General features: G+C 52.4%; 3 protein-coding genes across 16 annotated transcripts in view; all 3 read left to right on the top strand.

The window, feature by feature from the left end:
- LOC112307131 (leukocyte immunoglobulin-like receptor subfamily B member 3) overlaps positions 1–7,279 on the top strand; it is an 82,097-nt gene extending 74,818 nt beyond the window's left edge. For 3 of the 10 annotated variants that reach the window (XM_053914948.2, XM_053914955.1, XM_053914951.2), the window contains 8 exons: positions 178–459; positions 728–1,027; positions 1,830–1,865; positions 2,617–2,739; positions 3,343–3,395; positions 4,193–4,357; positions 5,954–6,259; positions 7,144–7,279. In XM_053914948.2, the coding sequence (XP_053770923.1) occupies positions 178–459; positions 728–1,027; positions 1,830–1,865; positions 2,617–2,739; positions 3,343–3,395; positions 4,193–4,357; positions 5,954–6,241 (1,247 nt within the window). In that variant the 3' untranslated portion in view covers positions 6,242–6,259; positions 7,144–7,279. Of the gene's footprint in view, positions 1–177; positions 460–727; positions 1,028–1,829; positions 1,866–2,616; positions 2,740–3,342; positions 3,396–4,192; positions 4,358–4,436; positions 5,324–5,953; positions 6,260–7,143 lie in introns of those variants that run through there. The other 7 variants (XM_053914949.2, XM_053914950.2, XM_053914952.1 and 4 more) reach the window with 7 other exon arrangements.
- LOC128779640 (leukocyte immunoglobulin-like receptor subfamily A member 5) lies at positions 7,188–17,291 on the top strand. Of its 2 annotated transcripts, XM_053915063.1 has the most exons (6): positions 7,188–7,311; positions 10,189–10,364; positions 10,562–10,597; positions 10,771–11,055; positions 11,779–12,060; positions 14,189–17,291. In XM_053915063.1, exons 2-6 carry the CDS (start codon positions 10,331–10,333, stop codon positions 14,308–14,310), a joined length of 759 nt encoding a protein of 252 aa, XP_053771038.1. In that variant the 5' UTR covers positions 7,188–7,311; positions 10,189–10,330; the 3' UTR covers positions 14,311–17,291. The 2 variants fall into 2 exon arrangements, with proteins under 2 accessions (XP_053771038.1, XP_053771039.1); XM_053915064.1 differs by lacking the exons at positions 7,188–7,311; positions 10,562–10,597 and having other exon boundaries at positions 9,878–10,364.
- A 3,923-nt stretch (positions 17,292–21,214) lies between these two features.
- LOC128779162 (leukocyte immunoglobulin-like receptor subfamily A member 5) lies at positions 21,215–26,062 on the top strand. 4 transcript variants are annotated; one of them, XM_053915038.2, is made up of 5 exons: positions 21,215–21,919; positions 22,108–22,189; positions 22,406–22,441; positions 22,595–22,879; positions 23,036–25,479. In XM_053915038.2, exons 2-5 carry the CDS (start codon positions 22,141–22,143, stop codon positions 23,617–23,619), a joined length of 954 nt encoding a protein of 317 aa, XP_053771013.1. In that variant the 5' UTR covers positions 21,215–21,919; positions 22,108–22,140; the 3' UTR covers positions 23,620–25,479. The 4 variants fall into 4 exon arrangements, with proteins under 4 accessions (XP_053771013.1, XP_053771014.1, XP_053771011.1 ...); XM_053915039.2 differs by lacking the exon at positions 21,215–21,919 and adding an exon at positions 25,487–25,619 and having other exon boundaries at positions 21,953–22,189; positions 23,036–23,660; XM_053915040.1 differs by lacking the exon at positions 21,215–21,919 and adding an exon at positions 25,487–26,062 and having other exon boundaries at positions 21,963–22,189; positions 23,036–23,341.
- The last annotated feature ends 983 nt before the right edge of the window (positions 26,063–27,045 follow it).

Genomic DNA, 27,045 nt, shown 5'->3' with positions numbered 1-27,045 from the left:
TTGATCTAAACCTGTGCTTAGTAAAGCTCTGGGGGTTGTGGGGGTCGGTGACATGGGTTTACTGGAGACAGAACCACAGGCAGGAGGTTTAGGGAGGGACATGAGAGATCTCTCCCTGCAGCCCCAGTGGGCAGTTGGTGGGTGTGTCCCCTGGGTGACAACAACCCTTCTCCCCAGGTGTCTACAGGGAGCCCTCCATCTTGGCCCAGCCAGGCCCCCTGGTGCTGCCTGGAGACAACCTGACCCTCCAGTGTCACTCAGAGCCCGGCTTTGACAGATTCGCTTTGATCAAGGACAAGGGGACCACATCCTCCCAGAGTCTCCATGGGCAGCACAGCCCCGACTTCCCCCTGGGCCCTGTGAGCCTCACCCACGGGGGCCGGTACAGGTGCTACAGTGGACACAACCTCTCCTATGTGTGGTCGGCCCCCAGTGCCCCCCTGGACATCCTGATCGCAGGTGAGGAGCCCTGCCCCGCCCCCTGTCCTGACTGTCTGCTCGGGGCTGTGACCTGGGGTCATGGGGTCCAGGTTGTGGTCCTAGAGCAGTGGGTGAGAGGGGCTGAGGGAGTAACACGGGTAAAAATAAAAGGCACCCAGTGAGAGGGACTGTGAGGAGCTGAGAGTGGTCACAGACACTGTCCATGGGGAAGGACATGGTCCCTCAGCTCAGGGCCAAGGGCATGGGGATGTGATGACCCTGCTGATCGCGGCCCTCCTCTCCCCAGGAATGTACAGGAAACCCTTCCTCTCAGCCCAGCAGGGGCCCTCGGTGCCCTGGGGAGCAAATGTGACCCTGCAGTGTGGATCTGAGGTCAGGGCTGATACCTTCCACCTGCACAGGGAGGGGTCCCTGGATCCTCCCCAGCAGCTTCATCTGCAGGACACAGCTGCCCCCTCTCAGGCCAACTTCACCATCAGCCCTGTGACCTGGGGCCACAATGGGACCTACAGGTGCTACAGCTCAAACAGCTCTTCCCCCTTCCTGCTGTCACAGCCCAGTGACCCCCTGGAACTTCTGGTCTCAGGTGAGGAGTCCCAGCCCCTCCACTGCTTCCTCATGGTCTGTTCAAACCCTGTCACCCCAGGACCTTTAGGCCAGATATGGTGTGAAGGCATCATGGAAGGGGAGGCAGCATGAGGGGACTCTCACCTCCCAGAGGGATGGAAAAGCCAGCACCCCCCCACCCCCGCCTCATCATCCTCTGCATCCTTGGGGCCCAGACAGGTTCTGGGGGCCCAGGGAGGCTGCAGAGGCCTTGGGCTGAGCAAAGCAAGGAAAGGCCAGGGGCACCCATCCCGATCCCCCTCCTTGTCCAGCATCCATGGCCTCACCCAGAGACCTGACAAGCGTGGTGACTAGCAGAGGCCTTGCTCCCAGAGAACAAGACAACTTTTCTGCCATGCTTGTGTCCCTGGGGGTGGGCGGGCCTGAAAGAGATGCTGGAGGGATCATGGGTCCCCCAGGGCTGTGAGGCAGGCAGGTGACAGGTGGAGGGGTCATGGCAGAGGGAGATGCTGTGGTCCCACCCAGGACAGGGGCAGCCAGCCTCAAGTAGGGAGAAGGTGGCCCCCACCCCTCACCCACAACCTGAGTTTCCAGAAGTCTCTGAGGGTCTGTCCCTCCCCATCATGGAGTCAGGCCCACAGAGCAGTGAGGGTCTGGGAGGAGGTGGTGGGTATGTCCAGGGGGTGGGGGCTGAGTCCTGTGCAAGTTCAGGCACCTCTGGAGGCTCTGACTTGGACACACCCTTCCCCTCCCTGTGCCTCAGTGTCTCCAAGTGTAAAAGGAGAGACTCATGGCCCAGAGCTTTTTTTTCTTTTTTCCAGTTGTGGCACTGAACTCCAGCGACGGGGGTCTGATAAGTAAGCACCCCAGGTGGTGATGTTATGGAGACTGTCCTCCCAGTGGCAGTGATGGTGACACTATACAGGGAGGGACATGAAAGACAAAGGCCTGAGACACCCAGGTCCTTTCCCTCAGCTCCTGGACTAACCTCAGAGCAGGGAACAAGGCCTGGAGTCAGACCTGGTTCAGGTCCTGGCTCTGCTCCTCCTGCTGTGGGGCCAGGGGGTCCTTTCTTTTCTCTGAGTGTTGGTGTCATGTCTGTCCATCCTTGGTCCCCTTTTGCACTTAGGCCTGCAGTGACATTAGATGATATAAAGGGACTCACAGAGCTCAGGAAGGCAGAGCCCCAGCCTAGCCGGACCTTCCCAAGTGGGCTTCAAGGTTCACCCCATGCCCTGCCCACCTGTATCCCTGCTGTGCTGTGGGGCAGGTAATTGGAAGGACCATCAGCTCCAGGTGAGACAGGACAAGCCCCTGCAGGTGAGGAGCCCAGAGCTTGGTGCTGGTGTCCACCTGGGGGCAGCATGAGGACTCCAGAGGAAATCCACATCCTGGGGTCCAGTCCCAGCCCTGCCCCGGCCAGGCCGAGTGACCTGGGGCACGTGGCTGACCTGTGTGAGCTGCAGTGGACTGAGTGGGGGATCAGCCATCCTGGGTGCACAGGGGCTATGAGGTTAGAGGAGATGAACCACAGACACCAGCACAGGCCTCGCACACAGTAGGTGCTGATTAAATGGCACCATTTACTCAGTCATGATGTCACTCCAGCCCAAGGTCTCCAGTGGCCCCTGAACGTCCTGATTGGGGTCTCAGTGGCCATCGTCCTCCTCCTCTCCCTCCTCCTCTTCTTCCTTCTCCGACACCGGCCTCAGAGCAAAGGCAGGACATCGGGTGAGTAGGAAACAGGGTGACCTGGTCACAGGAGAGAAGGACTCAGAGCACCTGCCACAGGAGAAACAAATAGATGGGGAAGGTCCGCTGAGCAACAGACTTCTCCAGAATCTGAAGTCAGAAATTCTGGAAAGATTGCACTTAATGTCTGTACATAGATATAAATATAAGGTAATTTTTCATAGTTTTCAATCTCCTGAAATATGAAATGTACGCACAAGTGTGTTAAGGTTTCCTTCTTTCCTCTGCAATCACATGGGACGGGGCCACTATAGTTCTTGGGCTGTGACTGTCCCTCTTGACCAGTCCTGAGAGATGCTGAAGTCTATACCCCAGCCCTGCTTCAGACGCTCAAAAAAAGGCCCTCTGTGAGAGGAAGGGACAACTGTCCTGGGGGAGGGGGCACAAGGATTTAAGAAGGTGATGGGGGAGGGGACAGCCTGGGAGTGTGTGGACGTCAGGGGTGAGAGATGCTGAAATCCACACTGGGTGACCTGGCCCCTCACCTCACCCCTGGGTTAGTGACCCATCTGGGAGTTGGCAGGACTGCAGCCCTGAATCTCAGGGACCATGACGGGAGACACACCCTGTCTGCCCCTACAGATGCTGCTGTGAAAGACCCTCGGCCTGGGAAGAGGGTGGAGCTGGACCCTCAGGTGAGACCCCTGCTCCTGTCCAGGCCACCAAGGACCTTCCTGTTGCCCAGTTTATTCCAATGGTCACTTCACTGTCCTCACCTCCCCTGGTTCTCAGAAGTGTCCACACTAACCTCTCCTTAAGGGCAGCAGGTTGTCCAGCTGTGACTCAGTCCTCCTGCTTTCCCATGACCTCATGACCCCTCCTGCATGGTCCCCTGTGCTGGCCCCTCATCCTCTGTCTGACCTTGTACAGCCCAGGTCTCAGGAGCAGGCATGAATGAGTGAACACCTGCAGGTCTCAGGGTCCCGTCACTCACTCACGCAGCAGCTGTGATGGGAGCTCACAGGGTACCAGCTCCATGTTGGTTCTGAGGTGCCACCCTGAGAAGCCTGTCCCCACACCTGTCAAGCTCACCTGTGGGTGAGGGAGACACCTGCAAACAGGCAGGTGGTGTCCTGGAGAGCCAAGTGCTGTGAAGGAGGATGAAGCAAGAGCAGGGGGTGGGGTGTGTGGTGAGGGGGGAGAACAGAGGAAACAGCAGGTGCAAAGGTCCTGAGGCAGGACTTGCTGCTTCAGCCAGATGGGCCCTGTGGCTGGAGCCACATGAGCAAGAGACAGAGCATTAGGTTAGGAATCAGACTCATAGAAGCACCAGATGCCCAAGGCTCAGGCGTCCCTGCAGATTCCATTGGGAGAGTGACCTCCTCTGATCTGAAGTTTAAGTTGTCACTCTGACACCATGTGGACACCTGACTTGAGGGTTTCAACCGTGGGAACAAGGATTTGCTGGTTCTGTCTCACTGTCTCTCTGCAGCAGAACAGGCCAGATGATGACCCCCAGGGACAGATGTCCACCAAGGTGACCAGCTCAACATCAAGGCTCAGGCATGGAATGGTCGCCTCTCCTTCCCCCCTGTCAGGGAGATTGCTGGACACGAAGGGCAGACAAGCAGATGAGGACAGACAGATGGACAGTCAGGTGAGTCCCGTCCTCTCCAGGCCCCAGGCTTCCCCAACCCCAACCAGGTTTCATCCCTCTCTCTGTCCCCCTGCTCCAGGCTGCTGCATCTGCTGACCCCCAGGATGTGAACTATGCCCAGCTGACCCACTTGACCCTCAGACAGGAGACAAGTGCACCCCCTTCCTCCCCATCAGAGGAGTCCCCAGAGCCCAGTGTCTACGCTGGTCTGGCCATCCACTAGCTCAGGGCTGACCCTGATCCTACACTCTAGGGGTGCTTGCAGGGACCCCAGAAGGTACAGGAGCTGCCAAAAGGACACTCACTATGGGCCCAGCCAGCCTGGTGACCTTACATGGACCCCCGACAGCCTCTGGGACCTTCTGGGAGTCCCCTGATTCTGCAATCTCAGATAAGTAATACCCCTACACTTTGGAATCAAAGCAACAGACTTCTCCAGAATCAGTGTGTCAATTCAGAACAAAAATGGAAGGGAGAGAATGCTTTCCATGACTGATAATGTAAATCTCACACGTCCATCCTACACACTGGAAAATTTACAACCGTGAATGAACATCTCAGAGAAGAAAAAGGCAAAGACCAGAGACCACCTAGTGTCCTTCCCCATGTGCTGAGATGCAGGTGTGGCGACCTGTACAAGGGAGTGTTGCACAGCCACAGAGAGATGAGATACAGACAGGGCAGAGCCACGAATGTATCGTGAGAGCATCATGCTACGTGGGACAAGTCAGACCACACAGCACAAGGGCCGTGTGACTTCACTCGTGTGTGGGGGGAATGTGAAACTGTGCTGTCCTGTGTATTAACTACATTCCATTTGTAATTAAAGATGTTCCTGCAACGTGAACTCAGAGTCTGAAAAGCTTCCCAGGCAAATGCTTCACAGCACTCATGCATGCATGAAACACAGAAATACACACGTGGACATGCACAGAGACAGGAACATACACACAACAGCCTTACACAAGCCTCTCCTCAGAGGAAAGGAGGAAGGCACATCTGCCACCACAGTTTATCAGGCCAGAAGTAACTTGATGGCCAAACCAAACGAGGGAGCTACATAGAGGGAGCCTCACAGGAAGCTCTCTCTCGTGAATCAGTGCAGAGTCCTGAACACAATCTCAGCAAGATGCATCACGGCATAAACTGTGCCATCCATCCCGGCCAGGCAGGTATCTCATTCCAGGAATGCACGTCGGTTTCATATTTTTAAAAAATCATTCAGTAGAATTCAAACATTAAAAGTAATAGCAAAAAAAAGACATCAACAGATGCAAAACTTTTGTTGAAATACAGCACAAATTTATAATGAGAAACTCTTCAGAAATAAAAGAGATTTTGTATCATTTATCAAAGCACCTTTCAAAAGCTTTATAAAGGAAATGATGCTGAACGATAAAAACTTGAAAACTTTTTGCCTGTAACTGAGCCTGGGACAAACACTGTCACTATGGAGCTGAGCTTGCCCACAGCCTCGCCACACCCTACACCCGTGCGTTTTGCCAGCCTGGCTCCTCAACCAGGTTTTGAGGGTGGAGGAGGGGCTACTCCCGCAGGGTGAATATGACACCCCCACCCCCACCACCTTCTCACCAGGGCACCAAGAACGTGGCCACCCCGGGCCCCGCCCAGCTACAGGCCCCGCCCAGCAGCCAGCACCCACAGCAGTTCACTCCAACACAGCCCCAGCCATTGCTTCAGCTCCCACTCCCACACCTGCACCTGCACCTGCACCTGTCCCTCCAGCGCCCACCACAGCTTCCTCTGATCCTGCACCTGCTGGTGCAGCCAAGCAGGAGAACACAGCAGAAGAGCCCGCGGGAACCCCCATCAACCATGGGACATCCAGACATTCTTCCCCGTCAGACCTTTTTGAAGATGTGACAAGTGCTCTTGTGGCAGGTCAGTCCTCTGAGACTATGGTCACTGAGGTCATGTCGATGGGCTGTGAACCAGAGCAAGTGATGGCAGCCTGTGAGCCAGGGTCAACGACCCTGAAGGCCAGGCTGTATCTTTAAAGGGAACCCCGGAGACAGAGAAAGGCAGGCTGTGCTTGGTCCCCCTCCAGCAGCCAGTTCTGGGGCTCCTCAGCCCAGGGCCCTGTCTCTGGGGAGTCTGAGGCAGTAATAAATGAGGGGACCAGGGGGCTTTCCACAGATGGGACACTCAGGAGCCCCTAACACCAGCCTCTCCCCCATGCACCCTGGGTCCCCAGCTGTTGAATTCCTGGGGTCTCTCAGCTTTAGAGGAATGAGACATGAGTTCTGTGCCTCCCACTAAGCACAGAGCACACAGCTCTTACTTATTTCTGGATAGAGACCGTTTTCACCCCTCATCCTGACCTCCCAGGGCACAGCACCTATGGAAGTGACTCAGAATGCATTCTGAACCCAGAGATCCCAGGCAGGCTGAGATGATCCAATGGGGAGACAGGGACCTGGCAGAGTGGAGTCGGGGCTCATGACACAACCCTGTGAAAGTTACAGCCTGAGAGGTGGGGCATCCAAGAGCACAGACCCCAGGAGGAGGGCTCGGGTCTCCCCAAGTCCTCACTCACACCCCCATCTCATGATCCTCAGGGGCAGCCGACACCCTCAGCCCATCACAGAACAAGTCAGACCCCAAGAGTGGGGAGCAGGAGAATCTCTCAGTTGTGGGGCTGGGTGCAGAGGGTCAGTTCCTGCCAGAGGGAGGGAGGTTTCCTGAGTGGACATCCTGGACCCTGGGGTGACTTTGGTCACCTCTGTGACCTTTCTGCCTATATTTCCTAACCTTCCACTCACAAGACTACACCGTGGAGAATCTCACCCACAAGGGCGTGGCTGGATTGGTCCTGGTGGTCTCAGGAGCAGCCAGGACGTAAACACAGAGGGGACAGGGCACCAATCAGAGATGGGGACCCATGGAGCTCATCTGATGACCCAGGAGGTGGTGAAAGACACTGTGGATCACAGGTGGGGAAACTGCTGATTTGTCCAGGGGAGCAGAGGTGGCAGGCAAGGTTCGGGGACAGGAAATGTCAGCCATGTTCCTGTGAAGAGGCCTCCTCCATCCCACTGTGGGGCTGTCCCTCCTCATCCTCATGGACTCCCCTTGACGGTCCTTCTGTTCTCACCCCTGGGACATGAGGGGCTGCCCCATGTGGCTGGTTGGGTTCACATCTACACACCCCTTCATGCTGGATCCCACTCACATAAACAAAATGTGGTGTCTTCATAACCCGGGAGGGTTTTCAAGCCATAAAGCAAAGTACTGACACCTGCTACCTGGTGGGTGAACGTCAACATTCTGCAGCTCAGTGACAGAAGCCACACAGAAAAGGTCACATTGTCTGTGACTGCGTTTGTATGGAGTGTCCAGGATGAGGACACCCACAGACACAGAAGTCAGGTGGACTTGTCAGGGGCTGATGAGGAGGAGAGATGGGACACTGACAGCTTTGTGATATATATGGGTGTGGTGTTGGACAAATTTCTTATTAAAGTCAGATAAAATTGTGGTTAGACACTGTGTATATTGGATTTTAGTGAATTCTGTATTTGAAAAGGTTCAATTCTATGTTTCAGTAAAGTATCTCATTAAAAAGAATTGCAAGTCAGCTGCCATGGTTCCCTCTGGATCCTTTTTCCTTAGAAGTGGCCTCATGTCCCCGGGCAGATTCATGGGTGGCGGGACTCCCACCAGGTGCCAGATGCCCTCAGCGCCCAGTGCTCAGGCTCAGCCCCTGGGGGGATTCCCACCCTCACTCCTGAGTGTGGTGAGTCCAGGATCCAGGACGAGTAGTGTCCTTCCTGTTTCCTAAGTCTGGGCTCACCTGCCATTCACCAAGGATGCCCTGTAGCTTCTGATGCCCCCTGAGGGCTTGGGGTACACGCATGCAGTTGCCAAGTAGCCCTTCCTCCCACAAGTCTCTCATGCCCGTGTCTTAATGAGGCCCCAGAAATGACACAGCTGGAGCCTCTTCATGTCTCAGGCTCTGCTGATCCTCACAACACCCAGGAGAGCTGAGCTTCCACCCTTGTCTGCACAGAGGGAAAAGGGAGAGGGGAAGTGACTGGCTCACAACAGACTGTCAATAATGTGTCCCCTTGTCTTAGCTTAAAACCTGTGAATTGTCTGTAACTACTGTTCTGCCCAGTGCTTGGGGATGGATGAGCAGGAAGACACGCCTCAGAGGCCTGGATGGGAGAGATGGAGAGAAGGTCTCCTACTCACAGAAATGAGGAAGTCAGAGAGAGGAAGTGGGAGGAAGAAACAAAACCACACACTTGGCCAGGAGGGCGGGTGGTTCCCTCTGTGGGTCAGGTGACAGTGCTGTAATCCTCTCCCTACCACGTGCCCCTCAGTGGGTGGTTGACTGGAGACAGCCCCACTGGCTGCCCAGGCCACCCAGGCGAGCCCAGAAGTGCCCTCAGCTCTTCCCCCCACATGATGACCACACCCACAGCTCTGACCCTGAGCCCCTCTTTCTATGACCCAGATCCCCTCCACAGTTACAGTCAGATGAAGACCCAGGACATTGTGCGGGTGCAACCACATCAGCCCCCTCTCTGGCCTCCTGTGGACCCCAACTCCCAGCTGAGGGGTTTACTCTAATGCACCTGAACTTATCTGTCACAGACCCTCCCTGTACAAAGCCTTTGCACAGGCCTCCACCTCGCTCCAGCACAGCCAAGGAGCCCCACCCTATGATCCATGTTGTTGGAGATCAGGCTGAGCTAAACTGCATCCCAAGCAGAGCCAGCTCCTCCCTACAAACCAGACCCTTCCCAGCGCCCACCTCCCCTCCCCAGACTCACACACCTGGGTCATGGCTACACTGTGCGTGTCAGGGGCGCCCCCTGAGCCAATCTGCTCAGAGCACGCTCTCTGCACTCCTCCTAGACCAAGATAATGACAAGGAAATGTTCCCGCCTCCTTTCACTGAACTTCAAATGTATTTGTGTTATGAGATTTCTGTTTGGGTTTCATGAGAAATTCTCATAAACCACAGAGAGCACTGATAAGCTCCTTAGCTCCGTGTTACATTAGTGCTGGAGTTTTATCACAGTTTATCATCCTTTCCTCACTCCTACAGTCCATTCCCACAGAGCTGTATCTTCTCAAAGGAGCAACCTGCTCACATTCCTTTACTGAAAAGATTTCTGTTACCTGAAAGATCAAACCCACGAGTCCCTGCAGGGAGCAGAGGCTGCATGTGACCAGGGCACAGCACAGCCTGGGGACTCACGGCTCTTAGAACAATCACCCTCTTCCTGGTCGAGGGTCCTCTCACCCCCCTGTGCTGACCCCTAGTGTGTCCTGGTCCCTCCCTCACCTGCAGGTCCCCACACTCCATGACATCCACCTATATGGAGTCTCTGTGCTCCATTTTTCTCCTTCTCTGAAACTTACCAAGATGACACCCACTTCATCCATTGCCTAAATAATGGCACTGTCTGATGTCACTAAACAACTCAGGTGTGCCCATGGGAAATTGGACACCTTCCCTAATGAAACTCATGCCTGGACAGGGCACCTGCTCAGGAAACATAGGCCAGATACTGGCATTGACAAAGGACGGAAGAAAATTTGCATTTACATTGTCTCAGGAGAAGGAAGTGAATTGCCCAAGGTCACAGTGGTTTCAGAAGAGGCAGAGTCAGAACTGGAACAGAAATTGGGCTGCTCCTGAGTCCTTCCCAGCATCCTCTACACTCGTGTTCTGGAACAGGTGTCACCCTCTGGATTTGGGTGTCCCATGAGGCGGAGGCAGTGCATGTGGGGTCTGCTGAGTCTCAGATGTGGTCTGAAAGGTCCCAGATCCTGCTGTCTCCTCAACCACCCTTCAGGCAACACAGATTGTGGCTGCAGAGGAAACTGTGAGTTGTCACGCAGAGCTGGGATCTTGTCACACCCAGTGTCTGTCTGTCCGGCTGGGCCCTGTGGACTTCATACATCAACTGCCCCACTGGGGACCCTGGGAGACACGTCATGATACTCACCTTCATTGCTCTTCTCTGTCTTGGTGAGTTTTGGGGAAAAGAGAAGAAAGGGTCCCCTCCTGTCCCAGGTCTAGGAATCGGAAGGCTCAATGGGGACAGGACTCCAAGGGGAAGGAGAAGTGGCTCAGCCCAGGTCTGACCCCAGCACTCAGGGGCCCAGACCAGGCCTGGAGCTTCTCAATGTGCGTTGAAAGATAATCTCACAAGGGCTCTCTTCCAGGGCTGTTTCAGGGCCCATGGGACCAGGTTCAGGCAGGTGAGTCCTCCCCCAGGCTTTCTGCATCAGTAGAATGACACCCCTGGGCAGTTGGGGGACACACAGTGGGTCTGGGCTGGTGGACACCAGTGTTGAGGGGCCTTCAAGTGACAACTGGGAAAATTGAGGAGGCAAGAACGCCCCCTAATCTTGCATGTCTGATTCCTTTCCAGGAGTCCTCCCCAAACCCTCCATCTGGGCTGACCCAGGCCCCATCGTCAGCAAGGGGAGCCCTGTGACCATCTGGTGTCAGGGGTCTCTGCAGGCAAATGGTTACATTCTGTATAGAGACAGGGGTTCTCAGCCCGTGGATAGGAAGATCTCAAAGGACTCCAGCAACAAGACCGGGTTCCTCATTCAGTCCATGAGCTCACAGTACGCAGGGCTGTACCGGTGTGCATACAGCACTGGGGGCTCGCTGTCTGAGAGGAGTGAGCCCCTGTTCCTGGTTGTGACAGGTAAGGGGGAACCCAGGTCTCCTCCCCACTGTGTGCTCCTCCTCAGAGGATGAAGGGAAGAGAGTGAGGCTTTAGGAAGGCCTCCCCCCTCACAGCCCACACCTGGGAAAGGTGGGGTGACAGTCGCCTTAAACTCAGATCCTCCTTCTCCCTCAGGAGAGCACAGCACACCCTCCCTCTCAGCCCACTCAGGACAGGTGGTGGCCTCAGGAGGGAACATGTCCCTCTTGTGCAGCTCACATTCCTCAAGGGGCCCTTTCTCCCTGCTGAAGGAGGGAGGGGTTAAGTTGCCCCAACGCAGGAAATTGGAAGGGAGATCCTATGATGGGAGGTGGCAGACTGTCTTCCCTGTGGGCCCTGTGAGCTCCTCCATGCGGGGGAGGGGGCTACAAATGCTATGGTTCCTCCAGCTCCAACCCTAATGTGTTGTCACAGCCCAGTGACCCTCTGCACCTCGAGGTCACACCAAGTGAAGCCAGGTCACACAAGGTCAAACCAGGTGAGATGGCCTACACTTGGCTTCAATTCTTTCCTGTGCTACAAATATCTGATATAAAACTTGTGCCTAGTGAAGCCCTGGGTGCTGTGGGGGCTGGTGACATGGATTTATTAGGGATAGAACCACAGGCAGGAGGTTTAGGGAAGGACATGTGAGAGCTCTCCCTGAAGCCCCAGTGGGCAGTGGGTGTGTGTCCCCTGGGTAACAACAACCCTTCTCCCCAGGTGTGTACAGGGAGCCCTCCCTCTCAGCCCAGCCAGGCCCTCTGGTGTCGCTTGGAGACACCCTAACCCTCCAGTGTCGCTCAGAGCCTGGCTTTGACAGATTCGCTCTGACCAAAGATGAGGGGTCAACACACCCCCAGCGCCTCCACGGGCAGCACAGCCCCGACTTCCCCCTGGGCCCTGTGAGCCTCACCCACGAGGGCCGGTACAGGTGCTACAGTGGACACAACCTCTCCTATGTGTGGTCGGCCCCCAGCACCCCCCTGGACATCCTGATCACAGGTGAGGAGCCCTGCCCTGGCCCCTGTCCTGACCGTCTGTTCAGGGCTCTGGCCCAGGGTCACTGTGTTGGTGATGGGGTCCAGGTGAGGGTCCTAGAGTAGAGGCAGAGAGGGGCTGGAATGTAGGAGAGGGAGTGAGAAAGGGGAGTGAGTGGTGTGAAGATAAAGGATGCCCACTGAGAGGAGCTGAGAAGAGTCACAGTCAGCGTCCCTGGGGAAGGACTTGGTCCTCAGCTCAGAGCTAAGGGCAGGGACAGCAGGACGGCTCTCTGCACACCACAGCCCTCCTCTCCCCAGCAACATACAGGAAACCCTCCCTCTTGGCCCACCCGGGGTCCTTGGTGTCCTGGGCAGTGAACGTGACCCTGCAGTGTCAATTTGAGTTCAGGGCTGATACCTTCCTCCTGCACAAGGAGGATTCGCTCGATCATTCCTGGCAGCTTCATCTGCAGGACACAGCTGCCCCCTCTCAGGCCAACTTCACCATCAGCCCAGTGACCTGGAGCCGCAATGGGACCTACAGGTGCTACAGCTCACACAGCTCCTCCCTCTTCCTGCTGTCACAGCACAGTGACCCCCTGGAGCTCCTGAGGGACTCCCACCTCATGTCCATTGAGGGAGCAGACTCTGTCCCAGGAATACTCTGGGCTGGGATGGGAGGGATTGGAAAACAGTGAGGTCATCAATAGGGGGAATCCCACCCCATAAAGAGATGGGGAAGATGAGGAGTCCCCCTCTCTCTCTATGCCTCACCCCACCTGAGGGCCCATCCAGTGCTGGTGTGTGTAGGGAGGAGACTGAAGAGTGTGAAGGGCCAACATTTGGGGGAAATCTATTGGACTGTAGGAGGCATGAAGAGGCAGGCACAGCCACAGCCTCCTCTACTTCCTGGTCCCTGCACCATTCAGGGTCTGCAAACCCTCATCCACTTGGACCATATAAATTCATTTTTTGACCAAGCTCAATCAATTGTGTGAGCATTTTGATTACCAGGGTTTTAAACTCTCCATCAGATAGGTTGGCTATCTCCTCATCACTTAGCTCTCTTTCCAGAGTTTTGCTGTGTTCTTTCATTTGCCCTATTTCTTTGTCTGAGTGCATCTACTAGGTTGTAAGTGGGCGGGGCCTGGGCATCCACCAGGTTAGGGCAACCCTCCTTGCTGCAGTGCAGTGCTGCCTGTGGGGGAGGGGCCGGTGAGGGAGCAATGCAACTCGCCTGCTTGCCTCTAGCCCCACTTTCCAAGGAACCCTCAAATGAGACTGGGAGTTTCTCCCTCCACAGCGAGCCCCACCGTAGTCCACAGTCACACAGTCAGCTCTGAGTCTCAGTTTCCCATTCAGCCAGACCCGCCTGCACGGTCCACTGCCTTGCTGGGGGTGCTCTCCGTCCACCCGACCTACCGGCCTGGGTGTTGTTGTTGACTGTTTCTTTAATTCCTTGGTTGTTGGAGTTCCATGCAGTTTGATTTTCTGGCACTTCTGGTTGTTTATTGAGTTTAGATGGTTGTTTTCCTCCTTCTGGTTGTACGAGGAAAGGAAGGATTTCTACCTACGCCTCCATCTTGGCAGGAACTCCAATTATTTATTTTTTTAAACAAGAAAAGATTGGTAGAAATAAGAAAGGAACGTGACATGGAAATTATGTTCCCGAGTCAGGGACATGAGGAGCTAGTTGAGGTGGAGCAATAAAAAGGGAGATCCAGCCGTCACTCCTTCATGTCCTGACATTCGGGACAAATTGAGGTCCCCGTGTGCATCTGGCTTTCCAAAGCAATGCAAGACCAGACCCCACAGATGCTCACCTCGGGGAATTGAATTGGGTACCATTAGTTTGAGAGACCCATTAAAGATTAGAAAAGAGATGACCTAAGCCACCTTACATCTTTCTCTCATATCCTATCAGTGTTCTATTCCTCTGGAGCAGCTGATCCTCTGGGATGATGGGAAAACAACTCAGATTCCAAGAGTACAGAGTATGGGAAATTCTCAGTTATGGGCTGTGCTCAGGGCATCAGAACCAGTCAATGAGATGCAGGTACCCTGGTGGACACGCAGGGGACTGGGGTGATCTGATCTGTCCTGACTTCTGTGACCTCTTTACCAACAATTCCTATCTTATCAACCCCAAGACTACACAGTGGGGAACCTCATCCGCTTGGGTGTGTCTGGCTTGATCCTGGTGGTCCTCGGGGTGCTGCTGTTTGAAGCTTGGCACAGTCGGAGAAGACCCCACCATGCAGCCAGGAGCTGAACACAGGAGACAACAAACCCACCAGTCAGCGAGGTAGAGCCTGGAGAAGAGTCTGATGATCCCAAGAAGCTCTGAGAGAAAATGTGGGCACCCGTGGGAGAGTGTCTGCTGAGAATGAGGAGGGTGTGGGTGTGGGTCATGTGCAGGGAGAGGTCAGGGCTGGTGCTGCAGAGGCTGCTCCACAGGTAAACTGTGGTGTCTCCCTGTTGATTTTCCTTTAGTGGCCCCTCTCCACTTCTGGGCTCACCCTCAATCTCTGGTCCACTTTCCTGTAAGACGTTTTTCTCGCTTTCATTTACCACATTCACTAATTGTGCATGTCTTCGAATTAGACAACCAATCTGTTTTAAATGACTGATTAAAGGGATAAATACCAGGAGTAGTTTGGACAGATGGACATGGACAACGGAGTGGATGTTCCCAGAGGGAAGGGGTTGGAGTGATACTGAGGAGGGTAGAGAGAGTGAAATCTATGGTGACGAGAGATCTGAATTCGGAAGAACACAATGCCATACACAGATGATGTGTCATAGAATTGTGTGCTTGAAACTTCTGTAATGCTTTTTTTAGAGAGGGGAAGGGATGGAGAGAGGGAGAGGAACATATACGTGCCAGAGATACCCAGATTTATTGCCTCTGACGCGCCACTAACTGCCCTCAGCCGGGGACCTGGCCTGAAACCCGGTCGTGTGCCCTGAGCAAGAATGGAGCAGGGGACCCTCTGGTTCTCAGGCCAGTGCTCAACCCACTGAGCCACGCCAGCCAGGCCTTAGCTAATATCACCCCAATAAATTTATTTTAAAAGACTACTTTGGATCAAATATATCCAAAACCATCATGAAAAACGCTGCCTGGTCCCATCAACTACTCCTCTGTGTACCAGGGAATGTACTTGGTGCTGGTTCCTCCAGAAACGCCGTGAGTCTGAAAGGGCACACTGGCGTGTGAAATGACGGTCCGGCGGTGTGTTTGTAAACCAGCTCCCGGAAAACACCGTTTTTTCCAAAAGCCCTGGTTTCTGGCATTTGCCTCATTCCTGGGTGTAAATGCTGCTGGAGGGTGCTGAGAGCCGCCACCACTCCCTCTCCTGTGCCCAATCTTCCTCCTTCGCCATCAGCCTCCCCGAGGCCCAGCCAACCACACGCCTTTTCAGACCGGCCCACTGCAATGGCCTGCCTGGATGACTTCGCCACAGCGGGCTCAGGGCCACCTCCACGGGCACACAGCTCACAGCGCCGGCCGGCCCAGAGCGAGGGCCTGCCAAGGGCCTGGGTGTTGGCAGGGTGTCATGTCCGGACCCGAAGGCACGGCTGCAACACCTCTGCTGGCCTCCAAGATCCTGCGTGGAGGGACCCGGGTTCTGGAGGAGATGCCCTGCCTGTCTCCCGGTCCCCGCCACCAGGGTCCCTTTCTTCCTGCACCTCGTTCTGGTACTGTGCCTGGGCCGCTGCTGCCAAGAGCCATCACACTCCCTTCCCGGGCTGTGCCAAAGAGCCTTCAAGTCCTCGCCCCTCATCTCGCCCTGGGAACACACACAGGTGAGCACCCCGTGCCTGCAATATGTCTCACTGAGACTACAAGCTCCCGCGCTGCGACGAGGTGCCTTTCACCACCCAATGCCCGGGGGCAGAAGCACTTCCCTTGCCCTCTCTGCTCCAAGGGCTTCACCAGCATCCCGCCTGGTCCAAGCTCCCTCGCAGCCACCCTGGCTTCTGCCGGAACTGATTACAAGCCCAGGACCCACAGCACCTTGAATAGATCATAAAAAAGAAAAAACAGAAGCCAACATCCTCGTTGAATATAGATGCAAAATTTCTCAACGAATATTACCATAAGGAATTCAAGAGCACATTAAAAGTGTTATACACCATGATCAAATGGGATTTAATGCAGAGTCCTGAAAATTGTCAAAAACACTTTAACATGTGAAACCAATAAAAGTTTTCACTGCAATAATAAAGTAAATGATATAAAACATACGCTTGCTTGAATAGATGCACTTAAGACCTTGGAGAAAATGCACCATTCATTCAAAATAAACATTTCATAATAAACACTGTCAACAACTTGGGGATGGAATGATCACACCTCAGCAAAATGAAGGTCCGTGTGGAAGCCCACAGTGAACATCAGACTCAACAGAGAAAAGCTGAGAGTTTCTCTTCTGAGATCAGCGACAGCACAAGGAAGCCCACTCTCCCCACTCCTGTGCAACCCATGCCAACCGCCTTAAGCAGGGCGGTCAGACAAGGAAAAGAGACAAAGGGATCCAGACTGGAAAGAAAGAAATAAAACTATATGTGGATAATACAATCTCATACATAAAAACCCATAAAAACTCCACCAAAGAATGGTTAAATCTAAAAAACAAATCCAGTAAAGTGGCAGTATACAAAATGACCATTCAGGACTCAGTGGCATCTCTGTATGCAAAAATATGAGAGATCACAAAAGGAAAGAAAGAAAGTAACCCCACTTACAACAGCATCAAACACAAGAGACTATGACTGAGGAGGTAGAATGTCTGGACATTGAAAACTCTAAGACTCTGGTAAAAGAAATTGAAAAGACCCAAATAAATGGAAATATATGCTGTGTTTACAGTTCGCAAGAAATCCTTAAAATGTGCATACTACACAAACTACAAATTCAGTGCAGTCCCTATCAAAATTTCAAAAGCACTTTCACAGAAACAGAAAAGGCAATAAAACAGAAAACAGAAATAATAAAATTCATATAAAACCACTAAGGACACCCAATAGTCAAAGAAATCTTGAAAAAGAAGAACAGAGCTAAAGGCATCACACTTCTTGATATCCAATTATGCTGCAGAGCTATAGTAACTAAAACAGCACAGAAATTGCAAAGAAAGACATACAGACCAATGGAACAGAATCAAAACTCCAGTATAAACCCATCACTTCCGTCCAAGTTGGAGACGCAGGTAGACACACTGTTCCTCCTCAAACAACCAAAAAAAAAAGACAATAACAAATTTAACACAAACAAAACAAGAGAACTGACAGAAAATCAAACTGTATGGAAGTCTGACAACCAGAGTCAAAGAAGAAACATTATTCGAGATGGGAGGGAGAGGTGGAGGTGGACAGCCTGGTGGAGAGGACTCAGGGCACAGCTGCCACTGGAGGAAGGGGGCAGGCAAGGCAGCAGTTGGTGGACCCCATGAGGCAGCAGCTTGTGCACTGGATGGTCCCATATTCACATGCAGATAATTTGGGGGGGATCACATGGGGAGCAAGATAGACCAAGCAACCCAGGGTACCAGTATGGGGAAATAAAGCCTCAAAGCCTCCGACTGAAAACACACATTGGGGTGAGGTGGCAGCTGGAGAAATTCCCAGCCTCACAGCACAGTTCATTGGAGAGACCCACAGGGTCCTAAAATGTACAAAAACCCACCCACCCAGGAATCAGCAAGCGAAGGGCCTAACTTCATTGTGAGTAGCAGAGGAAGTGATGGAAAACCGACAGAAAGCAGAGAAAGTGGCACTGTTCCTCCTTGGACCACCACCTGCCCCCCACCACATACAGTGTCAAAACACAGAGACGTCGGTTGCCCCGCCCTGGTGAACGCCTAGGGCTCTGCCCCTTACCACCTAACAGGCATGAGAAACAAACAAACAAACAAGCAAATTGGCCCAAATGAAAGAACAGATCAAAGCTCCAGAAAAAATACAAAAGTGATGAAGAGATAAACAACCTATCAGATGCACAGTTCAAACCACTGGTAATCAGGGTGCTCACAGAATTGGTTGAATATGGTTGCAAATTACAGGGAAAACAATGAAGGCAATGAAAAGTGAAACAAAGGAAAATGTACAGGGAACCAACAGTGACAGGAAGGAAGCCAGGACTCAAATCAACGGTTTGGAGCAGATGGAAAAAAGAAACATTCAACCAGAACAGAATGAAGAAACAAGAATTCCAAAGAATGAGGTGAGGCTTAGGAACCTCCAAGACAACTTTAAACAATCCAACATCCGAATCATAGGGGTGCCAGAAGGAGAAGAGAAATAGCAACAAATTGAAAACTTATTTCAACAAATAATGATGGAGAACTTCAGCAAAGGAGATAGACTTCCAGGAAGTCCAGGAAGCTCAGAGAGTCCCAAGGAAGTTGGATCCAAGGAGGAATATACAAAGGCCCATCATAATTACATTACCCAAGATTAAAGATAAGGAGAGAATCTTAAAACCAGCAAGGGAAAAGGAGACACTTACCTACGAAGGAGTCCCCATAAGATTATAAGGTGATTTTTCGAAGAAAACTTGCAGGCAAGAAGAGGCTGGAACGGAGGCCAAGATGACTCTATCCAGCAAAGCTATCATTCAGAATAGAAGGGCAGATAAAGTACTTCCTAGATAAGGTCAAGTTAAAGGGGTTCATCATCACCCAGCCCTTATTATATGAAACGTTAAAGGGACTTATCTAAGAAAAAGAAGATCAAAAAAAATATGAACAGTAAAATGACAATGAGCTCACAGCTATTAACAACTGAGCCTAAAAAATAAAATAAAATAAAAATTAAAACTAAGCAAACAACTAGTACAGGAACAGAACATCAGAAATGGAGATCACATGGAGGGTTATCAGTGGAGCATTGGGAGGGAGAGAGAGGGGGAAAAGTTACAGGGAATAAGTCGAATAAATGGTAGGGAGAAAGTAGACAGGGGGAGGTTAAGAATAGTATAGGAAATGGTGAAGCCAGAGAAGTTATATGTACGAACCATAGACATGAACTGAACAGGGGGGAATGTGGGTAGGAGGGGGATGCAGGGCAGAGGGGAATAAAGGGGAGGGGGTAATGACACAACTGTAATAGCATAATCAATAAAATCTATCTTAAAAAAGGAATAAACCCATGCATTAATACAATATACTAGAGTAAAGGAACCCAGTATTTTACTCCAGTTGTAAAAACTGCCGTGTCCTTGTGCTTTCCCCGTTTACATTCAGTGTAACGTAGGATGCTTGAGCTTTCCCATTTCATTGTTCGCTTCTGCGTCTCACATCTGCTGCTGGAGCTTCAGGTTTCCTTTGACTGCCCTCTTTGTGTTTGTGGATGTCTTTTTAGTATCCATCCTAACTTATCCACTGGAATTCTCATAATGCTTTGCTGTTGTTAAGTGACTGCTGTATCATATCATGCACATCTAATTTCACTGACTCCACACAGAGGTAATATTGAACCTCTTCAAGGTCAGTGAAGAAGCCACACAACTGTGCACTTCCCTTTACGCCCACTGCCTTACGCAGCCGCTGTGATCTGTTGTACATCCACACACATCACACACCCCACCAGATGACGGGTCCATTTCTGCTTTCAACAGCCATGCCTGTTTTTTAAACCTTAAGATGAGAAAAAACACTATTACACTTACTTAGCAATTTACTTAGATATGATTGTTCTTTAAATCTTGAATTTCCAAGTGTCCTTTTTGATTTAGCTCTTGTCTGCCTGACGAACTTCTCTCTTTTTAATCAGGTCTTATGGTCAGTTTTCCTATATTTCACTTCCATTCCTGAAAAATATATCTAGAAAAATTCCAGGTGAACTTTTCTCCCCTCTCAGGACCTTAAACTCTTCTGACTGTGACGGTTTCTGATGGAAAATCTGCAGTCAATCCAATCATGGTTCCTCCATGTGTGATGTGCCATTTCTGTCTGGGGGGTTTCAATTTTCCTTGACTAGTTTGATGATGCTCCTGATGTGGGTGGGCTTGGTTTTCAAAGATGTATAGCTCAGTTCCTTGGACGGGTAAATTCATGGATTTCAAGAAATTTAGAGCAAGGTCAGGTACCTATTTCTTCCAACATGGTGATTCTTCATTGCTATCGTTCTCATTTGGCTCCTAGTTCAGGAACATAAACGGCCTCACAGATCTCTGAAACTGTCTCTTTTCATTTAAAAGCCTGGATGGCCTCCCCCCGGGGCCCTTTCCCAGTCCTGCAGAGGGAGTTCCCAGTGTGAGAGCAAGAGCTCTACTCAGGGGAGGAGGGGCCCTGAGGAGGCAGAAATGACCCAGAGGTTTCAAGGGCAGCTATGAAGGAAAGGCTGGTACTGACCTGTACAAGCAATAGTCAGCTAAGGGAACTGTTTGGGTAAAAAAAAAATCCAGGGTCCCAGCATGGCCATACTTTCTTCTGACAAACAGCAACCCATCTCCACAGCACCTCCCCATACCACCCTCTCCTCTTGGGTCATCCTCCCAGTGACAGCCCCACTGGTGCCTCCATACACCTAGAAGAAGGTGCAATAGCCTTCCTTTCCCACTCTGGAACTTCCCAGTCAGTCATTGACTCCACTCCACTATTTCCCACTGAGCCCCTCTGAACAATGTCCCGGATCCATCACAAGACCAATTGTCTTGTCATCACATCAGCCTCCTTCCTGCAACTCCAGTGCAGGCCCCACACCTTCCTCCAGTTCACGCCTCTCTCCACCTCCTCAGGACTCTTTCTCCAACACACCTGGTCTGAACCTGCCTGCTCCAAACAGATCCACTTTGCGCCACCTGACATTCAAGACTACGAGAGATGAGGCTGGAGCTAAACTCACCAGTTTCAGCAAACATGACTCACCCTCCACAAACAAATCAACCCCCTTAACCACACTCCCTTCACCCCAAACCACACACAGAAACTGAGCTATTTAAAAATCCTGTGCTTTCCTCTGCTGCTCCCTCAGCCACTCTGAACCAAGTCACCTCCTTCCCAAGACTGAGACAGGACAGAGAGACATCCTGTCTCATCCCAGTCAACTGCAAGTGCAGAGAGCATTATGGGTTTGTGTGAATGACTTAAAATACTGGTCAACACGCCATCCATGGCCCAGTGAATGGTGGAGTTTTATTCCTGACGGAGTTCATTCTGAATAGAGCCTGCTGGCATGACATTTCCTCGTAGGGGCAGCCTTTCTAAAACATAAATCTGTTCAGCCCACTGGCTCCAACATGAAACCCAAACCATCTGCACGGTGCTCCAGGCCCTGTGTTCCCAGGATGCAACCTTTACCTGATGGTGGCCACTTCAGAGAACAGTCCGAGCTCTTTCTGGTCAAGGACGTCACCTGCCCATGGTCTCTGCACTGATCACCCTGCTCATGCCTTGGGTCAGCCCATCCCTGAGAAGGACGCCCTCACAGCCAGCACCCAGGTTGCATGACGTCCACCTGTTATTGCACCTCGCGGCCTTGTTCTTTCTCCCGACATGGGCAGTGTCACCAGACTGTAACTGATCTGTCTGCCGCCTACATATCTGCATGTCTGTCTTCATTCCTCGGAGCCCTGTGGGTCCAGGGGAAGAATCCATCAGCTTCAGCAGTGACTCTCCAGGGCCTGGCACGGTGACCGCCCAGGGCAATTGCTCAATACATGCTGCCTGATGGACTGGCCAGTGAGAAAGAGGAAGAAAAATGGCACGTGGAGAGTCTCAGGAAAGGGAAGTGACTTACCCAAGGACACAAAGTTCAAGAAAAGGCAGAATCAGAATCTGAACAGATATTGGGCTGCTCCTGAGTCCTGCCAGCATCCTCTGCCCTCATGATCCGGAATAGGTGTCAACCTCTGGATTTGGGTGTCACAGGAGGTGGGTGCAGAGTGTGTGGGGTCTGCAGAGACTCAGATCAGGCTGAAAGTCCAGAACTTCCTCTCTCCTTGGGTCCATCCTTCAGAGAGGGGCTACTTCCCTTCCTGCCAGGCCACTGATGAGGAACCCATGACCTGTCACTCAGAGCTGAGACCATGTTAACACCCCATTTGTCACTCTGTTGCCAGTGAATTTTATACATCGTCTGTACACTGCTGACCATGGCAGGAAGCACCACGAGCCGGACCCTCACTGTCCTTCTCTGCCTCGGTGAGCTTTGGGGGAAAGAAGAGGGATGGGATCCTGTCATGCCCAAGATCCTAGTCCCAAAAGACCCCCAGATTGAGGAGTCTAAGTGGGGACACTACTTCTGGTGGGAGAAGAGGTGGCTCAGCTCCAGGTCTGACTCCAGCACTCAGAAGCCCAGACGAGGCATGGAGCTTCTGTGTGTGGGTGAAGGATGATCTCACAGGGACTCTCTTCCAGGGCTGTGTCAAGGCTGGTGGGACCAAGTCCAGGCAGGTGAGTCCGTTGGCAATGATGTCCGTTGGCAGCTGGGGTGCACACAGTTGGTCTCGGCTGATGGTGACCAGGGTGAGGGGCCCTTGGAGTGAGAGTTGGGGGCAGCAAAGGGACAAGAACACCCCTGACACTTTAGATCTGATTCCTTTCCAGGAATTCCCCCCAAACCCTCCATCTGGGCTGACCCAGGCCCCATCATCAGCAAGGGGAGCCCTGCGACCATCTGGTGTCAGGGGTCTCTGCAGGCAGATGGCTACATTCTGTATAAAGACAGGGGCTCTGAGCCCTGGATGACCAGCATCCCAGAGGCCTCCATCGAGAAGACCGGGTTCCTCATTCAGTCCATGAGCTCACAGAATGCAGGGCCGTACCAGTGTGCATACAGCACTGGGGGCTCACTGTCCCAGCTGAGTGAGCCCCTGCTCCTGGTGGTGGCAGGTAAGGGGGAACCAGGGCCCCCTCCCCACTGTGGGCTCCTCCTCAGAGGATGAAGGGGACAGAGTGTGGCTTTAGGGGGGCCTCGCCCCTCACAGCCCACTCCTGGGCAAGGTGGGGTGACGGTCCCCTCTAACTCAGATCCTCCTTCTCCCTCAGGAGAGCACAGCGCACCCTCCCTCTCAGCCCACCCAGGCCTGGTGGTGGCATCAGGAGAGAACGTGTCCCTCTTGTGCAGCTCACAGTCCACATGGGACACTTTCCATCTGCTGAAGGAAAGAGGGGCTGAGCCACCCCAACACAGGAAATCAGAATGGAGATCCTCTGAGAGGAGGTGGCAGGCTGTCTTCCCTGTGGGCCCTGTGAGCTCCTCCCAAGGGGGGACCTACAGATGCTATGGTTCCTCCAACTCCACCCCCAATGTGTGGTCACAGTCCAGTGACCCTCTACACCTTGGGGTCACAGGTGAGGTGGCCGACACTTTGCTTCAGTTCTTTCCTGGGCCCCAAATAACTGATGTAAACCTTGTGCCTGATAAAGCCCTAAAGTTTCTGGGGATCAGTGACACTGGTTTACTGGGGACAGAACAACAGGGAGGAGACTTAGGGAGGGACATGTGGGTGGTAGATGTATGTGTCCTCTGGGTGACAATGACCATTCTCCCCAGGTGTGTACAGGGAGCCCCCAGGCAGCCAGGCTCAAGTGGAATGAAGGCAGCCTCTACTACTCACCCCCATCCTTAATTTCTAGCAGGCTCCAAGGATGGAGCATCCTCCAGTACAATGTAGGCCCACAGATCAATAAGTGAGGGTGTGTGTGGGGAGGTGCTGGGTGTGTCCAGAGGGAGGAGGGACTGAGTCTTGTGCAAGTTCAGGCACCTCTGGGGGCTCTGACTTGGACATGCCTTTCCCTTCTCTGTGCCTCAGTGTCTCCAAGGGTAAAAGGAGAGAATCGTGGCCCAGAGCTTAGATTTCTTTCAGTTCTGGCTCTGCCCTCCTGGGAGAGGGGCCTCATAGGGAAGCCACTGAGAACATGATGTTATGGGGACTGACCCCTTTGTAGCATGGATGGTGACACTGTACAGGAAGGGACAGGTAGAGCAAGGTCTGGGAACATAAGTCCTTTCCCTCATTTCGGGTGCTCAGCTCAGAGGAGGGAACATGGGCTGGAGTCAGACCGGGTCCAGGTCCCGGCTCTGCTGCTCCTGTGCGGGGCCCAGAATCCATTCTCTTCTCTGAAAGTCGGGTTCATGTCTGCTCACCCATGGTTCCCTTCTGCTCACTGGCCTGTGGTGACATTATGTGCCATAAGGAGCCTCACAGAGCTTGGGAAGGCAGAGCCCCAGCCCAGCCCGACCATTTGAAGGGGGCATCAGGGTTCACTGCACAGCCCTGTCCCTCCTGTCCCTGCTGTGCTGGGGGCAGGTAGTGAGAAGGACCCTCAGCTCCAGGTGAGACAGGACAGGCCCCTGCTGATGAGGAGCCCAGAGCTCAGAGCTGGTGTCCACCTGGGGGCAGCACGAGGACAGCACAAGGAACACAAGCTTCCTGTATCTGGGACTCAGTTCTCCCATCTATCAAAGCAGACTCCAGTCCAGGATTTGAGAAAGCTCAATCAGTTTACAACTTTGATGCCAGTGAATTCCTGTGGGAGAAAGAACATAAACCCACTGTGAGCTTGTCCTTTCTCCATGGGGGACCACTGTCAGCACGTGGGGGTGGGAGGATGGCAGGATTTCTGCTGCGTTTCTGTCAGCACCAGGTGGTCAGCTGGGTCAGGTTATCCTCCAAAACACCTCCCATCACAACTCCTGTCTGTGCCCCCTTCCCCCTCCCAGAGTTCCCTGTGTTTCCTGTGTCACAGCATCAGAGCCTGTCTGTGATCTATAGAGATCTGTACTTTCATGCAGCTGTGCACCTAAAGGTTTTATTTTTTCATTTATCTTTTTGCTACTTTCTTAGCAATCTTCCTATTAGATTACAAACTGAATGATCACTTAAAGTTTATGTTAAATTTGGTAATCCTTGATGTCAAAAATATCTATGTTGTATATATTCCATCATTTATTTCTTTAAAAAGAAAGACTGATAGAAGGAAGAAAGGAACCTGACGTGGAAATTATGTTCCCGAGTCAGAGACATAAGCAGCCAGCTGAGGTGGAGCCGTGAAAATGTACATCCAGCTGTCACTCCTTCATGTCCTGACATTCGGAACAAATTGAGTTCCCCCGTGTGCATCTGGGCTTTCCAAGCAATGCAAGACCAGACCCCAGAGATGCTCACCTCGGGGATTTGGGTTGGGTACCATTAGTTGGAGAGGCCCATTAAAGATTAGAAAAGAGATGACCTAAGCCAGCCTACAACTCTTCTCTCATATCCTATGAGTTTTATTTTCCTCTGGAGCAGCTGATCCTCCGGGATGATGGGAAAACAACTCAGATTCCAAGAGTACAGAGTATGGGAAATTCTCAGTTATGGGCTGTGCTCAGGGAATCAAAACCGGTCCATGAGATGCAGGTGCCCTGGTGGACACCCAGGGGACTGGGGTGATCTCATCTGTCCTGACTTCTGTGACCTATTTACCCACAATTCCTATCTTATCAACCCCAAGACTACACAGTGGGAAACCTCATCCACTTGGGTGTGTCTGGCTTGATCCTCGTGGTCCTCGGGGTGCTGCTGTTTGAAGCTTGGCACAGTCGGAGAAGACCCCACCATGCAGCCAGTGGGTGAACACAGGAGACAACAAACCCACCAGTCAGCGAGGTAGATCCTGGAGAAGAGTCTGATGATCCTGAGAAGCTCTGGGAGAAAATGTGGGCACCCGTGGGAGAGTGTCTGCTGAGAATGAGGAGGGTGTGGGTGTGGGTCATGTGCAGGGAGAGGTCAGGGCTGGTGCTGCAGAGGCTCCTCCACAGGTAAACTGTGGTGTCTCACTTCACTGCCCTGTTGATTATCCTTGACTGCCTTTCTTTTCTCACCCTGTGACCTGGGGCTCAGCCCACATCACAGGTTCAGATCCACACCTGGGCTCAGCCTCAGTCTCTGGTCCACATTCCTGTAAGACATTTTTCTCACTTTTATTTTTTGCATTCACTGGTTGCGCATGTCTTGGGGTCAGACAACAAATCTGTTTTAAATGACTGATTAAATGGATAAATACCAGGAGTAGTTTGGACTGATGGACACGGACAACAGGGTGGTGGTCCCCAGAGGGAAGGGGTTGGAGTGAGACAGAGGAGGGGCAAGGGAGAGAATATATGCTCATGAGAGATGTGATTTTGGAAGGTGAACACAATGTCATGTACAGACGATGTATCACAGATTTGTGTACCTCAAACCTCTGTAATACCTTTAAGTTTTCTTGTTATATGTTTTTAGAGAGAGGTCGGGAGGGAGATGAGGGAGAGAGACATCCATGTGCCAGAGAAACACAGGTTTACTGCCTCTGACACGTCAACCGTCCTCAGCAGGGGACCTGGCTCTTCACCCAGCCCTGGGCCCTGACCAAGAATGGAGCAGGGGACCCTTTGGTTCACAGCACAGAACTCAACCCACCGAGCCACACCCACCACACCTCACACCTATGTAATGTCATGAACTAACATCACCCCAATACATTTATTTTAAAAGACTAGTTTGGATCAAATTTCCAAAACCATCGTGAAAAACACTGCCTGGTCCGGTGAAGGACTGCTGTGTGTATCAGATGATGGGCTTGGTGTTGGTTCCTCCAGAAAGGCCCTGAGTCTGCAAGAGCACACAGGCGTGTGAAATGACTGTCAGGCATGTGTTTGTAAACCAGCTCCCAGAAAACAGCATTTTTTTCAGAAGCACTAATTTGTGTGTGTCATTTACCTAATTCCTTGGTGTAGATGCTCCTTGAGGGCGCTGAAAGCTACCCACCACTCTCTCTGTTCTGCCCCCTGACTTCCTCCTACCTTATCAGTTCCCTAACTCCCAGCCAACCACCTTTTAAGACTGGTCCGCCACGGTGACCTGTGTGGATTACTTCGCCCTGATGTCCTCAGGGCCGTCCATGAGGGCACAGGGTTCGCTGCAGCCAGCCGAGCCCATGCGAGGGCCCACCAAGGGCCTGGGTGTTCGCAGGGCCTCTGTCCCGGGCCAGAAGTCAGGGCCACACTACCACTGCTGGCCGCCAGGATCCTG

The sequence above is a fragment of the Desmodus rotundus genome, chromosome 12, assembly GCF_022682495.2.
Source record: "Desmodus rotundus isolate HL8 chromosome 12, HLdesRot8A.1, whole genome shotgun sequence".
Lineage (NCBI taxonomy): Eukaryota > Metazoa > Chordata > Mammalia > Chiroptera > Phyllostomidae > Desmodus > Desmodus rotundus.
Note: the sequence above shows the minus strand (reverse complement) of the source record. Positions and strands in the feature narration are given on the sequence as shown.

Coding starts and splice junctions, on each gene's coding strand:
- LOC128779640 (XM_053915063.1), top strand. CDS start 10,331: ATGATACTCACCTTCATTGCTCTTCTCTGTCTTG. Junction 10,365..10,561: donor CATTGCTCTTCTCTGTCTTG/GTGAGTTTTGGG, acceptor GCTCTCTTCCAG/GGCTGTTTCAGGGCCCATGG. Junction 11,056..11,778: donor CCTGTTCCTGGTTGTGACAG/GTAAGGGGGAAC, acceptor CCTTCTCCCCAG/GTGTGTACAGGGAGCCCTCC.
- LOC128779162 (XM_053915039.2), top strand. CDS start 22,141: ATGGCAGGAAGCACCACGAGCCGGACCCTCACTGTCCTTCTCTGCCTC. Junction 22,442..22,594: donor GTGGGACCAAGTCCAGGCAG/GTGAGTCCGTTG, acceptor ATTCCTTTCCAG/GAATTCCCCCCAAACCCTCC. Junction 22,880..23,035: donor CCTGCTCCTGGTGGTGGCAG/GTAAGGGGGAAC, acceptor CTTCTCCCTCAG/GAGAGCACAGCGCACCCTCC.